Here is a 16147-nt window from a genome sequence, read left to right as displayed (position 1 = left end):
TTATTTTTTAACCTCCAGCAGCCAAATTTCCCTGGACACGACCAACTGCGCAGGCGCAGAGGCAGACCACCCAGCTTTCTCAGGTCTTTGCATTTGGCGCGAAATCTCCGCTCCGTGGGCGGGGCTGAGAGAGAAACCGCGCTCATTGGACAGGTTTGGCGCGAACACCGGGGCTCCTGAGCTTCGATTGGCTCCGGCCTTCCAGCGAAGGGGCGGGGACGGAGGCGGCGCGCGCAGAGTGGCAGCGTCGGAGGAGAAGCAACTGTAGTGTGGCGCCAGCTGCCCTTCAGCGTTAAGCAGATATGGACCTCGCTGCTGCGGCGGAGCCGGGCGCCGGCAGCCAGCATCTGGAAGTCCGCGACGAGGTGGCCGAGAAGTGCCAGAAACTGTTCCTGGACTTCTTGGAGGAGTAAGTCGGCGGTCGCCCTACAATCGCGGAACTTCCCCTCCTGGCTTCCGGAGTCTGGGGCCGCCTAGGGCCTCGCGCGTGTTTGGGTACTGAGGGGTCGCGCGCCTCGGAGAGCGGGCCGCGGCGGGGAGCCTGGGCCGGGCTGGGCTGGTCTCCAGGGTTGGTGAAATTCATCTGGAGCCCTTCCTCGGGCTCCTGCCGTGTGCGGTGTCCTGGGCCGAACGCTTAGGCCTGTTGTTCAGTCCTCACTGCCCGAAAGGCTGGTGGTCGCGTAGCCCCCGGTTCCCTGTGCGGACGCCGAAGCTGGGTGGGAATGAGTAACTCGTCCAGTTAGGCCGCACGTCTGACTCGTGCGGGGAGGCCGAACTGGCGTGGGAATCCTGGCGGGGGCCTCATGGGGTCCACCGAGGGCCAGGCAGCCCTGGAGCCTGTGGAGGTGAATGTGCGGGAATGAACCCGGTGCTTGACAGATGCTCGGGCTAGGGACCGCCTGCGTTGCTTACGGCATTGGACCCACTCCCTCCATCTCTTCCTTCCTTCCCTTCCAGCGCCCCAAATCCTTCTTTTCTTTCTTTTTTTTTTTTCCTGTTGCTTTTTTTTAAGGCTGCAGGCATCTCAACCCCCCCACCCCCACCCCGCCTCTGGCTTGCAGCCACTGCCACCAGTTACTTTTCTTAGATCGCGCAGAATATCGCTGCTCTCCCTGAGTCCATACTCTACTGCTTCCAGGAAGAAGTGGAAGCATTTTGGAATGAGTTAGGAAAAAAATTTTTTATAAGAGCTCAGCTTTTTATTTTGATCATTTCTTGCATTTGAAGTACTCTTCGATGACATCCTTGACCTGAGACTGCAAGAGTCCTAAAAAAATTATATACGATTTTACTAATATGTAGAAACTCTTAAGTTGTTAGCATTAGTTATACTGAAGCTTTAAAAAAATTAGCACGTGTCTTATGAAAATACTTCCATCATTAAAGTTTCTTGTGGCTATCTTTAGGGACCTTAATGACTTAAGTATCTTTAAGCATAACATGACAGGAAATTCTTTTGTTGTTGTTGTTGTGGTAAAAACTCGTTTTAACCTTTTTTAAACGTAGAGTTCACTGATGTTAAGTACATTTGCCTTGTAATATAACCATCACTAACATCCATCTCCAGAAGCTTTTCTTCTTTCCAAACTGAAACTCTGCACTCACTAAACAATAGTTCACTATTCCCCCCACCCTCCAGCACCTGGCAGCCACCATTCTGTCTGTGAATTGGGCTACTCTAGGTACCTCAGATTTGGTATTATACAATATTTGTCCTTTTGTGACCAGCTTACTTCACTTAGCATAGTCTTTGAGGTTTATCCATGTTGTAGCATGTGCCAGAAATTTCTTTTTAAGGGTGAATGGTACTCATTACGTCTGTTCTACGTTTCATTTGTTTATTCATCCATCCATGGACATATGGGATGTTTCCTCACTTTTACTGTTGATAGTTCTGCTGTCTAAATGAAATTCTGATATACTTAATACCACAGTTTATATTTCCCTACTTTTCATAATGTTATTCTCTGCCTGATAACTATTCATCCTTCGAAGCCTAGCTAAAGATTCATGTTTGTTAAACCCTATGAACCTTTCAGGCAGCCCCAATCCTTTCTTCCCCTATGTTCCCAGGCTGCCATTTTCCATTACCAGTAGTGTATCTACTGCCAGCTATTTCATCTGAATGTGAATCCTATGCTTAACCCCACCTAGCCACCATACCACTTTACAAAGGTTCTCAACTATGTTTGATATTAACAAATAATATAGTTACCTTCACTTCCTTGTAGTTTGCCTTGCAGCTAACTGCTGGGCACAATGATGAACAAGACAAATAATCCTTGTTGTTGAGAAAAAAATGTTAACTCCCTCTCAAAATACCAACTTTGATTTGCCATTGCTTATGAAATAAAGTCCAAATTCTTCACAGCTGCCCTTTCTAGTTTCATCTTTCACAACCATACTGTCATCACCCACAGTCCTCCCATGCCTTTCCTGACTGTCACATACTTGGAAACATCTGTAGCCAGTCTATCTATCACTCATTTTTCCTTTCAGATTTTGTCTTCCAGGCCAAATTCCAGTGCCACCTGTATTATATGCATAAAGCCTTTCTAGGTGTTCCTGTTAGGCAAAATTAGTTTATATTCACCTGTCACATTTCTTTCACCTTCTTTTTTTTTTTTTTATTGCGGAAAGAACACTTAACATGAGATCTACCCTCTTAACAAAATTTTAACTGTACAGTGTATTGTTGTTCAGTAGATTCTGTTAGAACTTATCCATCTTGCTTCACTGAAACTTTTTTAACTTTCATAATTTTTGTTTTATCTTTAATATTGTGTTAATTTCTGCTATACATCAACATGAATCAGCCATAAGTACACATATGTCCCCTCTCTCTTGAACCTCCCTCTTACCTCCTACCCCATCCCACCCCTCCAGGTTGTCACAGAGGACCAAGTTTGAGCTCCCTGCATCATACAGTAAATTCCCACTGTTATCTATTTTACATATGGTAATATATATGTTTCAGTGTTAACTCTTTCAGTTTGTCCCTCCCTCTCCTTCCCACACTGTGTCCACAAGTTGTTGTCTTTGTGTCTCCATCGCTGCCCTGCCAATAGATTCATCAGTACCATCTTTCTAGATTCTGTATATATGCGTTAATAAACAATTTGTTTTTCTGATTTAACTTTGTTTAATAGGCTGTAGGTTCATCCATCTCATTAGTATCGACTCAGATGCATTTCTTTTTATTGACTGAATAATTTTTATTTTTTATTGCCTATAATACCTCCACATTTTCCTTTTCCTCCAACCAACATTCCACTCTTTGATTCTATGAATTTTACCTTTTTTGGGGGGGCTTCACCCCATGACTTGTGTGATATTAATTTCCTGACCAGGAATTAAACCCCAGGCCCACAGCAGTGAAAGCACAGAGTCCTAACCACTGAACTGCCAGGAAATTCCCAAATTTGACTCTCTTAGATACCTCATATAAGTAGAATCATGCAGTATTTGTCTTTGTGTAATTGGATATTCATTGGAAGGACTGATGCTGAAGCTGAAACTCCAGTACTTTGGCCAACTAATGCGAACAGCTGTCTCATTTGAAAGGACCCTGATGCTGGGAAAGATTGAAGACAGGAAGAGAAGGGGATGACAGAGGATGAGATGGTTGGATGGCATCACTGACTCAATGGGCATGGGTTTGAGTAAACTCTGGGAGTTGGTGATGGACAGGAAGGCCTGGCGTGCTGCAGTCCATGGGGTCGCAAAGAGACACGACTGAGCGACTGAACTGGACTGGACTGAATTGGTTCATTTCACATAGCACCATGTCCTCAAGATTCATCCACATTGAGACACTGCAGAATATCCTGTTTTAAGATTGAGTAAACATACAAAGAGAGTAACATGGAAACTTACATTACCATGTATAAAATAGATAGCCAATGGGAATTTGCTGTATGATTCAGGAAACTCATACTGGGACTCTGTAACAACCTAGAGGGGCAGGATGGAGAGGGAGATAAAAGGGAGGAGACACATGTATACCTATGGCTGATTTCAAGTAGATGTTTGGCAGAAACCAACAAAATTCTCTAAAGCAATTATCCTTCAATTTAAAAATAAATTTTAAAAAAAGATCGAATAAACATTTTGTTTATTCCTTTGTCTTAGACATTTAGATGTCTTATCCCTCTCTTTAATAGAAATGTCTCCTATGAGAGTGTCAACCCTAGGAGAAGAGCAACACTGTTATTTCCAACTTACGGTACCCCTGGCATAGTGCTTTCCAGAGAGATGTTCATAATGTATTAAACAGAACATGCTGTATTTGAAGGAGGAATTTAGTTTTCCTCAAAACTATCTGCATGGTTATGTTAAAAGAATAAAAAGTAAATATGTTAGTATGATACTTGTTAGGAAAAAACACCCCAGCTTTACTTTGTGTGTATGTACATTTTCATTTCCCTGAGGTCTTGACCCTGAAGCACCTCGTCCGTGTATTTATTTATATTCTTGTTCTTAAATCAGCAATTAATCTGTCAGTTTTCCCTTTAGAAATTAAATCTTTGGATTATAACCTGAGTTTTTTTATTTAATATTTTCTAATCAACAAATGCTATCTGTTCTTTTATTGTTGTTATGTACAATTAAGATTGGGAAATGTTAGATCAAGAAATTCAGATTTGGGACTTCCCTGGTGGTCCAGTGGTTAAGAATCCACCTTGCAATGCAAGGGATGTGGGTTTGATCCCTGGTCAGGGAACTAAGATCCCACATACCATGGAACTAAGCCTGCGAGCCTCAACTACTGAGCCAGCTGGCACACCACAACTAGAGAGTATGCACTGCAATGAAAGGTCCCAAACACAGTGAAGATCCCACATGCTACAACTAAGCCCCGATGCAGCTAAATCAATAAATATTGGGGGGTGTTCAGATTTAAATCTGAAGACCTAGTTTTTCTTTGTTCCCAACTTTGTACAAAAGATTTCATAGGCATTCTCTCATTTAATCTTCACAGTTAACCTTACAGGATCATATTCTAATCTTTTTCATTATTATTATATTCAAAAAGAAGACGGATATGTTTAGAGAAGACAGGTAACTAGCCTTAAGGTATACAACTACTAAAATGGGCCTCTCTGGCCCTAAAGCTGATGATCTTTAACCTGTACACCAAATTATCAGGCATTCAGATTCTTCTTTTTACTGCCTAATTTCAGTTTAATCTGATTTGTATGTATCTGCAGGTTCCAGAACAGCGATGGAGAAATTAAGTACTTGCAGTTAGCTGAGGAGTTAATTCGTCCTGAGAGAAACACGTTGGTTGTGAGTTTTGTGGACCTGGAGCAATTTAACCAGCAACTTTCTACCACCATTCAAGAGGAGTTCTATAGGTATGGTATATTAATCTTTAAGTAGACATGGAACCTGGGAAGCCAGCTCTTGTTGGAATGGAATTGTTAATTTGTGAGGATAAAGGGAGGGCAGGTGTCACAGAAGCCCTTTTTTACAGCCAGTGGTTATTTTAGTGCTGCTCTGAACTAATGTAGGCCTTTGTGGGGTTGACTATTTTTCATATGCAGATATTGAAAATCTCTGCTTTCTATTGATAGTTTTTCCAAGTGTTAAGAGAATTGCTTACTTTGTGTCAGGCATTCGGTACTATTGCTCTGTCATTCATTTAATCCATTCCCCATCCTGTATTAAATAAAATCCCTTGAAACATTTTAAAAGCTGAATGATATTTTGGGGGCAGAAGCTAGACATTAGGCTTTTAATTGCTATGTGAAGCAAGAAACCTCTTTCTACACAAAATTCTGTCTGCATTTGGATTAAATAAATGTGACAATCTGTATAAATCAGGTTAAAATAAACCCTGTGGACAGTTATGAAGGAGAAATGAAGACCCAGGAATAAGGAGTCACAGTCCTGTTTTTTCACCTGGTGGACTGGGAGATGGATTTGTCTCAGTGTTTCTAGTCTTATCTGACTATCAAGAATGACTAGAAGGATAAGCAGCAGAGTTTATTGTGAAAGTATGTAGTAGGAAAAGTTGTCCTGACAAGTGAGAGGGAGGTAGAAAATTGGGCTGATGGGAGAAACACCAATGTCCATACTGCATGCACAGACTGTGCCACACAGTTCTGTCTCCTGAGAGTAGCTGATCTTTCAGAGGACTTCCAGATCCTACTGCTTAAACCAAGCCACTGCAGCTGTTTAAAACTTAAATCAAGGGAACGTGCACACACCCACCTAACCAGCCAGGTGAAACATTTCTGCCAACTTGTTCTCACATCAGTACACAGATTCCTTCCCTACCCGTATCCATTTCCTGTCAATCAAGAATTAAAACCTGGAAGAATATACTAGGCCTTGACACCAATGGGAGGCTGCTTTGCTATTAAGAGGTAGTATACTGCCCAGGTTCAGGAAGAGTAATCTTGGACAGAGGAGTGGTCTGTGGTGTGCATGCTAAATGATTACTTAAAAATAATAGATATCAAGGAATAGCACTTTATATTTGGTGTTTGTGTTGTCTTAGATGTGTCTGTGGTATAATAGAACAGGATTGAAGAGGTTCCTAGACCAGATGATAGAAGGGTCCTGCATAGTTAGATTCTAAAGCTTGGTTGTAATCAGGTGAAATCCTTAGTTTCAGCTATTGGGAAGCATGAAAGGGAAAAGAGGGCTTGGTAAGCCTCTTAAAGTTATAAATTGGTTTTCTTTTTGTTTGCTTTTCAGAGTTTATCCTTACCTATGTCGAGCCTTGAAAACCTTTGTCAAAGACCGTAAAGAGATCCCTCTTGCCAAGGATTTTTATGTTGCATTTCAAGACCTACCTACCAGACACAAGTAAGAAACTCTTTGAAAGGAAAAAGAATTCATTGAATAGTACACCTATCACTTGTCAGAAAGCTCAGAAGGTTGTAGTCTTACATCTGTAAAGAGTTATACCCAGTTATTCAGAACATTTAGTTGCAGGAAAATCTATATTTCCAGGGAAATAGAAAGGGAAATAAGTTAGGTGAAGTAATTTCTAGGGATTATAATACTTTAGGACACCTTTTAAGGGATGTTTAGATGAAAGCTTAGTTTAGAGAGAAAATATGAAAATTGAGAGCAGTCACAAATTAATGAATTGTCAAGAGCTTAAATAGCATAACTTTTAAACTGTTTTCCTCTTTAGCAATTATTTAAAGAATAAATTTATTGGAGGAAATTAAAGTGCTATTTTGAAAACTTTAACTACTAAAATTACCTATAAAGTTACCGAGTTATTTAATATAAAGTGAGTTTCTGAAATAAAGTGTTTTCTAAGCCTTCAAGTTCAAACAAACAAGTTTTCCCCCATGACAACTGTACTATGAAAATACTTATTTAGAAATGTAGGTCAGCAGAAAATATTTTTGTGTGTGTGCTCAGTCACACCGTCATGTCCAACTCTTTGCGGTGTCATGGACTATGGCCCACCAGGCTCCTCTGTCCGTGAGCTTTTTCCCAGCAAAAATACTGGAGCCGGTTGCCATTTCCTCCTCCAAAGGATCTTCCCAGTCCAGAGATCAAACACACATCCCCTGCATTGACTGCATACAGTCTTTACCACTGCACCATCTGGGAGGCCCCTGTTTTATAACTGTAATTGCATTTCTTTCATGTCCTTTGCTTAGGTGTTTTGTTTGTTTGTTTTCATTTATGTATTTTGTTGTGGATGCATGTACATTATACTTCAGGAATAGGCATGTTGACTAAATCACTCTTTCAGGAGAGTCTAAAAAATACCTTGTCTCTTATTATTTTAAGCATAAATTATCTTTGAATATCCTCTCATTAAAACTGAAAATTTTTAGTTTAGAAATGAACATTTACTAATGCAGTATCTTTCTTTAAACAGAATTCGAGAGCTCACCTCATCCAGAATTGGTTTGCTTACTCGCATCAGTGGGCAGGTGGTACGGACTCACCCAGTTCACCCAGAGCTTGTGAGCGGAACTTTCCTGTGCCTGGACTGTCAGACAGTGATCAAGGATGTGGAACAGCAGTTCAAATACACACAGCCAAACATCTGTCGAAATCCAGTTTGTGCCAACAGACGGAGATTCCTGCTGGATACAAATAAATCAAGATTTGTTGATTTTCAAAAGGTATTAATTCTGTTTAGATCAGATTCAGCCTGTGCTAATAATTCACTTCTAGGCACTTGTAATTATTATTATAAGCTTAACTTAGGCAATGTTGTAATTGCTTAAAGATCCGTGACTTACATAAAAACTGACTACAAGTTTAACCTAAAAATTTGTCAGGCAAATTTCAATTATCAGTGTATAAAAGTGTTCTAACTTTTAATAACTTGGATTGGAAGCTCCTTCAGACAAATAAAACATTTGTCAAAGAATAAATAGTAATTAGTTATCACTGTAACTTAGAGTTATAGAAACTTTGAAGAAGTAGAAAGATTTGCAGATGGCGGTTAAGAAGGAGGAAGGCATAAGTAAAAGGACAGGTGAAAATGGACACATTTGTCAACAGCTATGGGGATTATCATGATTAAAGTAGAGGAACCAAATTGGAGATCGTCTGAGAGATGATTTGATGTGCGGCATGAAAGTGCTTGGATCCTCAAATTGAGAAGTTTGGACCTGTTTTGAAAAGCAAGAGGAACACATTTTCAGAGGGCATGTATTTTTCTTTGTTTCAGGAAGATTAATGGGACGACAGTGGTAGTATTTAACAAAGAGACTAACAGGCAGTTGTGGTTACCTGGGCAAGAGATAGATGGTAGCAGTTAAGAATGGAGGGGCTAAGTCTCTTTAGGACTGAGTAACTCTGGAATATGCAAGGAGGAAAGAAAAGTTGCAGCAGCTCAAGCACTAGGAGAATGAGAACCAGACTAAAATAAATAATATTAAATTCAACTTTTAGTCTTTACTTAGTTTTCTTGTATTATTTTGATACTTGGTTAGTAAGAAGCCTGTACTCTACCTACAACTTTGGGAAAGAGATGCTTTGTATCTGATAAAGAACTTGATATAAAAACCAAATATCAAAGATGAATTTAGGTTGGCAGGGGGGAAACAGCTGTAATAAAGGATGTGCTTGACAATTGGGGAAATACGAAAGTAGACTGGGTAATAGAAGGCATGGAATTAAATACTTAAATCCTTGATGTGATTGATGGCATTGTGGCTCCATAGGAGATTGTCTTTACTCTTAGTAAATGAGTGCTTTAATATTTAGGGGTAAAATATCTTGATTTTTGCAACTTCTTTCAAATAATTTAGTAAAAATATGTGTATCTTAAGTAATGTTAACAGTTGCATTGAGGTAGAGGGTGTACTAGATGTGAAAATTTTTATAAAATTTCCCTGACAATTGAGAATGGGACCCAAAACACATAATTAAAGTAAATTTCAACAAAGAGAACAAAATATGTATTGTTTAATGAGATAGCATATTCAAAAGCAGAGACATTACTTTGCCAACTAAGGTCCGTCAAGGCTATGGTTTTTCCTGTGGTCATGTATGGATGTGAGAGTAGGACTGTGAAGAAGGCTGAGCACCGAAGAATTGATGCTTTTGAACTGTGGTGTTGGAGAAGACTCTTGAGTGTCCCTTGGACTGCAAGGAGATCCAACCAGTCCATTCTGAAGGAGGTCAGCCCTGGGATTTCTTTGGAAGGAATGATGCTAAGGCTGAAACTGCAGTACTTTGGCCACCTCATGCGAAGAGTTGACTCATTGGAAAAGACTTTGATGCTGGGAGGGATTGAGGGCAGGAGAAGAAGGGGACGACCGAGGATGAGATGGCTGAATGGCATCACTGACTCGATGAACGTGAATCTGAGTGAACTCCGGGAGTTGGTGATGGACAGGGAGGCCTGGCGTGCTGTGATTCATGGGGTTGCAAGGAGTTGGACACGACTGAGCAACTGAACTGAACTGAATGAGAATAAAAGTGAAGTTGCAGTTTTTAAGTAGACATAATCTCTTACCAAATGGAAAAGAGTTTTTTAAGATGAATGTTGGCACATGTCAAAAGTCTGCCAACTGGTAAGATAATTTAGGATATATCAATGTTTGTGCATTTTATTTAGGATCACATGGCACTTGAAAGAGATCTCCTCTCATCCTTGGCCATTTGTTTGTCTCTGTTGTAGGTTCGTATTCAAGAGACTCAAGCTGAGCTTCCTCGAGGGAGTATCCCCCGCAGTTTAGAAGTGATCTTGAGGGCTGAAGCGGTAGAGTCAGCTCAAGCTGGTGACAAATGTGACTTTACAGGGACGCTGATTGTTGTGCCTGACGTGTCTAAGCTTAGCACACCAGGTCAGTAATCTGTGGCTCACGTTTAACAAATTCTCAGTTATTGCAGAACATCTAGCTTCTTGCCTCTTCCTTGTCTTATTTTTGGCTACCAATCAGAGTGAGCAAGGAACTATAATGATAAAAAGACTAACTGGTTTTGCTACAGAAGGTACTGTTCTGAAAATTTCAAAGCCTAAATGAAATTTTAGATTTTTTGGTTTTATTTGTCTGAGCTGTTTTGATTATCAGTACCTACAGTATCTAGCTATGAAACAACCTGTCATTCAATGTTTTAGGAGCACGCGCAGAAACTGATTCCCGAGTCAGTGGTGTTGATGGATATGAGACAGAAGGTGTTCGAGGTCTCCGGGCCCTTGGTGTTAGAGACCTTTCATACAGGCTGGTCTTTCTTGCCTGCTGTGTTGCACCAACCAACCCAAGGGTGAGTGTCTTAGTAGAATGGCAAAGCTTAAGAAAGACATTACCTGAGGCTGCCACAAATTGATAAAGGTTTGGGTTGAGATTTGCTCTTTAGCTCTAAAACCAGACTTTTTCATGCCTTGTTTTCCTGACCTTAAGGAAAAGTCTTATTTTTATGTGTTAAAGTTCAGTGCTTTAAGCGTACTGGTGCTATTATTATTAATGGTGGTTTTTCTGGAGGTGGGGGTGGTCTTGTTTGTTTTTTAGTTGTTACAGTTCCTCTGTCACACTCCTTGAGAAAGTACAAATAGAAAAATTTCGTAATCTGGGCAATAGCTTATAAATTACTCTTTCTGAGAGTGATTGACCCCCTGGTATTGTAGTGGTTGAGAACTTAACTTTGTTTGCAGGATGGGAAAGCAGTGAGAAAAAGTTTGGAAAGTAGTCCAGTGTTGGGAAATGAGGAGTGAACATAATATTCTGTTCATTCTCATCTTCATAACAATGATTACCATTTTATTATGGCTCATCTCTTGAGCATCTGGATTCATTTAGATAGCAATGCAAAACAATGGTGGTAGCTTTTTTTGTTATTTGTAAATCACTGGACAGATGACAAGCTCTTTGGTATTTTGGCTAACTTAGGCCTTTCTGGTTAGAAGATTTTTTTAAAAAAGACCTTTACAGGCAACAGATTTTGATCTCCCAGGATGTATTTTGTTTGTGGTGATGTTTCTTCTTTTCACATTATTTTGACTTACTTCTATACTACTATTTTTTTTCTTTTCTTCTCCCCCTCAGTTTGGAGGAAAAGAGCTCCGAGATGAGGAACAGACAGCTGAGAGCATTAAGAACCAAATGACTGTGAAGGAGTGGGAGAAAGTGTTTGAAATGAGTCAAGATAAAAATCTGTACCACAATCTTTGTACAAGCCTGTTCCCTACTATACATGGTAAGAATCTATCTGTGAAATAAGCTTGAAGTCAAAGTAATGTTTGTAAAACAGCAACATGTGACTTCTTAAAATACACAAATCAGATGTTAAAAGGTTTTTAGTGGGTTTAGAAGGGGTTTTTTAAAGTCATTTATAAAAGGACAGATATTACATTATTCCAGTTGAAATGAGATACTTAAAATAGGTAAATTCATAGAGAAAGTAGAAAAAGATTACCTGCTGAGGAGAGAAATAGGGAATTGTTTATGGATAGAATTTGTGTTTGGTGTTATGAAAAGTCCTAGAAGTGAATGGGTGATGGTTGTAAAAGATAGTGAATGAATGTACTTAAACCCCTTGTGAACCCCTTAAAAATGGTTGCAGTGGTTAATTTTATGTTGTGTGTATTTTGCCAGTTTTCTTTTGAAAAAAGAAAAAAATCATTTAGTCTTTTTCTGGCTTTAGGACAGAACTGCACTTAAGTATATTCTTAATATGCCAGATTAACATCCTGATCTCTTTTTCTTGTTAGTTTTCACAATGGGAAGAGATTTTGTATTGTTTTTTTGATTATATGTACTGTGCCTAATCCTGGCGTGCTGCAGTTCATAGGGTCACAAAGAGTTAGATACGGCTTAGCAACTGAACAACAACTGTGCCTATACCTTGTGGTTTTTGCTTTCACACTTTCTTAGCTCTTGGTTACTAGCTGCTCACTGTCATTAAATCCCTTGCACATTGAAGGATATGACTACTTTTCAGATCTTCATGCTTTGTTTTTTTTCCATCCCTCCATATTCAGTTGAAGTAAAGGCAAGAGTTCATAAGATTATGGTTATTTGTCTTAGGTATATATTTTTAATCATTGAAAATTAACCTTTTTTTCTGCTTAAATATTTGGTCAGTGAAATTGAACTGAAATCCTTAATATTAATAATCCTTTGTGGGTTTTAGAGTATGCTCCCTTAGAATGCTGCTGCTGCTAAGTCACATCAGTCGTGTCCGACTCTGTGCGACCCCATAGATGGCAGCCCACCAGGCTCCCCCGTTCCTGGGATTCTCCAGGCAAGAACACTGGAGTGGGTTGCCATTTCCTTCTCCAGTGCAGGAAAGTGAAAAGTGAAAGTGAAGTTGCTCAGTCGTGTCCAACTCTTCGAGAAGCCATGGACTGTAGCCTACCAGGCTCCTCCATCCATGGGATTTCCCAGGCAAGAGTACTGGAGTGGGTTGCCATTGCCTTCTCCTCCCTTAGAATGAGTAGGTATCAAATTTTTATACTCTTCCATTCCCCCACCATAAATTAATCTATTGCTACATAACAAATTATCCCAAACTTAATGACTTAAAACAACAAGCAATATTTCATACAGTCTGTAGGTCAGGAATTTGAGGGAAACGTAGCTCTGTGGTCTTGGTCAGTCTTTGTAGATTTTGTAGCCAAGGTGTCACCTAGGGCTGTAGTCATCTGAAGGCTTGACTTGAGCTGGAGGATCCACTTAACAAGGATGCACTCACTGCTTATATGTCAGTGCTTGTTGTTAGCTGGAAACCTCAATTCCTTACCATATGAATCTCTTCACTGGACTTTTTCAGTGTCCTCGTAGCACAACAGCTGGCTTCCTTCAGAGCATGCAGCCCAGTAGAGCAGAGCCAGGAGGAAGCAAAATGCTTCTCGAGACCTAGTGCTAGAAGTTATACACCTTCTCTTCCACCATATGCTGTTTGTGAGAACCAAGTTACTAAGCCCAGCCACACTGAAGGAGAGGAGAATTAAGCTGTCATCTAGAAATGAGGATTATCAAAGAATTTGTGGGCTATTTTAAACTATCACACCTCCAACGCATTTGTTTCATACAGGTTATAAGTCAGAGAAATTTTGTTTTTGGAATGGATTTTAAATTTTCTGCCTCTTAAGGAGTGCTTTGTGTACCTGTGCCAGCATTTGGTTGATGGCATTCACAGAAGGTCGTAATAATTAAGACAGAAGAATGTTTCTTCCAATGTCACATTTCTAAAATTTGGTGTTGTCTTTTTTTTTTTTTTTTTCAATTGTTCATTTCCTTCTTGTATTTAAAAACAGTTTTTAGAAGCAGCTGTAGATCACATTCAGCGTCTTGCCTAATCCATATCAGTTCAATTAGCTTGTATTTATATTTAGCTTTGGGTCACTATTCCTGATACAAAAGAGGTACGTTTTGGATCATTTCCTGAAACTCTTGATAGAACTATATAACCTGCAGTTGGAAAGAACTAGCGAATATGGTAGGCTGTATTGGACATAGTTTATTTTTGGGGAGAGATATTTGAGGACCATGACATAGGGAAAGACTTTGTTTAGGAAGCAGGACTTATAGACAAGGAAAGACTCCTAGAATGGTGAGCATCAGCATCTGTTTCAGGTGAAGGTATTAGTACAGTGATTAGGTGACTGTAGATTCATAGTATGAGAACCAAGATCAAGATGAGAAACCAGAAAGGTATTTTAACTTTGGTCTTAGCTTTGCTTCAGCTGCCTCTGCTCTTTTGGTTGGTAAACATGCCTTTGTAGTGTCCTGTGAAATTGTTTAAACTCGTGTTGAAAAACACTTTGGGTTTTTATTTCAGGTAATGATGAAGTAAAACGGGGTGTCTTGCTGATGCTCTTTGGTGGTGTCCCAAAGACAACAGGGGAAGGGACCTCTCTTCGAGGGGATATAAATGTTTGCATTGTTGGTGACCCAAGTACAGCTAAGAGCCAGTTTCTCAAGTAAGTGCCTGAGATAGTACAACAAAGAAAACAATACGCATAGTTGCAGGCTTTCAGAAACTCTTAGGTTAAAGTACACCCTAGTTTGTTAAGGAGAATGTAACAGCATTTTACAGATTTTGGAATAGGTAAAAATTGTAGTTACAATCCCACATAGAATTCTTTTAATCTTTGTATAAAACTCTTTGAATGTATGAATATATGTATATCTCCATGGTTATAAGTCACAGCATTCATATTTTTAATTTTAATTAATACCTTAAATACTTTTCGATGTTTCTCTATTTTCACAATTGTTTTTTGTTGGCATATTGTAGCTTAAAAGATAATTCCTCTACCCTGATATTAGACAGTTTAACAGATCTTATTTTAATGATGAAATACAGTGAACATCACAATGTGTATAAGTTTTTATTTTATTATTTTCCTTTGGGTAAATTCCTAGGCATAGGATTGCTGAGATTAAGAATACAAATGTCTTCACGGTTCTTATACAGGATACAGTTTCCAAAAACAGTGTGATAAAGATGAGGCATTTTGTGCTGAACTTACCAATATGAATTTAGCAGTTTCTGCTTACTTTTAAAAGGTATAAGTACTTGCTTACTTTCAGACTTAAGAAACTTAGAGGTTAAGATAATGGCAACCAGTTTTTGAGCACCTCTTGTGTTCTTGGTGCTGTGTGTGTCTGTATATGTGTATTATGTCATATCCTACCAACATTCAGACAGGCATATAATATTGTCTTTTTTTTTCAGGGAGGCAAACAAAACTCTAAGTCTCAGTAAATTGTCTAATTCCTTAGAGCTGACAGGTGGCTCTAAGCCAAGAATATTAGAATTCAGCCTTTGCAAAGCATGTGTTCTTCATACTGTATCAAGCTGCCTTTCCTTTCTTTGGGAAATTTTTAACATGGCAGTGTTCTAGAACATAAAGTTTTTAGCTGGAGTTTTATAATTAAATATTATTTTCTTCAAGTGTATCATGGACTGAGTTCTCTTAGATTCATTTTTGGATTGTTGCAAGTGTTTAGAAATACAACTATTGAACTTTTATCTTGCAACATGCACAAACTGATTTATTCTAACTGTTTCAGTGAACTTACTAGTTGTGTTTTAGTGGCTCTAACTTGTCTGCAAGATCATGTCAAATGCAAATAGTGATAGTTCTTTCTTCTTTCAAATCTGGGTGCCTTTTTCTTTTTCTTGCCTAATTGCCCTTGCTAAATCTTTCAATGTAATGTTGAATAGAAGTGGCAGGAATAGACCCCTAAGTCTTATTCCTGTTCTTAAGGGAAAAGCATTCAGTCTTTTACTAGTAAGTATGATGTTAGCTGTGGGTTTTCATAGATGCCCTTTAGCAGGTTGAGGGAAAGCCTCTTCTAGTTAGTTGAGTTTTTATCATGAAAGGGTATTAGATTTTTTCACATTTTTTTACATCTATTATAATGCTTCTTATCTTTTTTAATATGGCATATTATTGTTTCTTAGTTATTAAGCCAACCTTCCCTTTTTTGGAATAAATTTCACATCTATTTTTGTTGTTGTTTGTTTTTTGTTTGTTTTCATTTTTTAAATGCAAGGTCTTCTAATAGGTTACTGGTGCCAAACTATTAATTGATGTTTTTGTTGTGTATGAATTTCATCTTCCTTTGACAGGAATGGGTTTAGCCTATTCAGAAGACCAAAGGAGAAAAGACTTTCTATTTGATCTATGGCATATATCTTTATTAACTGCGTTTTCTTAATGCCTTTTCCAAATGTTCTCTTAAATTCTTACTTGATG

General features: G+C 39.0%; 1 protein-coding gene across 1 annotated transcript in view; it reads left to right on the top strand.

Annotated features, from left to right (window-relative positions):
* Positions 1-203: 203 nt before the first annotated feature.
* Positions 204-16147, top strand: part of MCM6 (minichromosome maintenance complex component 6) — a 34717-nt gene continuing 18773 nt past the window's right edge. Inside the window, exons 1-8 of the mRNA XM_040228518.1 lie at positions 204-409; positions 5211-5357; positions 6706-6816; positions 7856-8105; positions 10118-10283; positions 10559-10704; positions 11484-11634; positions 14221-14362. Coding sequence (XP_040084452.1) covers positions 303-409; positions 5211-5357; positions 6706-6816; positions 7856-8105; positions 10118-10283; positions 10559-10704; positions 11484-11634; positions 14221-14362 — 1220 coding nt within the window. The 5' untranslated portion in view covers positions 204-302. The remainder of the gene's footprint in view (positions 410-5210; positions 5358-6705; positions 6817-7855; positions 8106-10117; positions 10284-10558; positions 10705-11483; positions 11635-14220; positions 14363-16147) is intronic.

Source organism: Oryx dammah, unplaced genomic scaffold, assembly GCF_014754425.2.
Source record: "Oryx dammah isolate SB20612 unplaced genomic scaffold, SCBI_Odam_1.1 HiC_scaffold_27, whole genome shotgun sequence".
In the NCBI taxonomy this organism is placed as follows: Eukaryota; Metazoa; Chordata; class Mammalia; order Artiodactyla; family Bovidae; genus Oryx; species Oryx dammah.
Note: the sequence above shows the minus strand (reverse complement) of the source record. Positions and strands in the feature narration are given on the sequence as shown.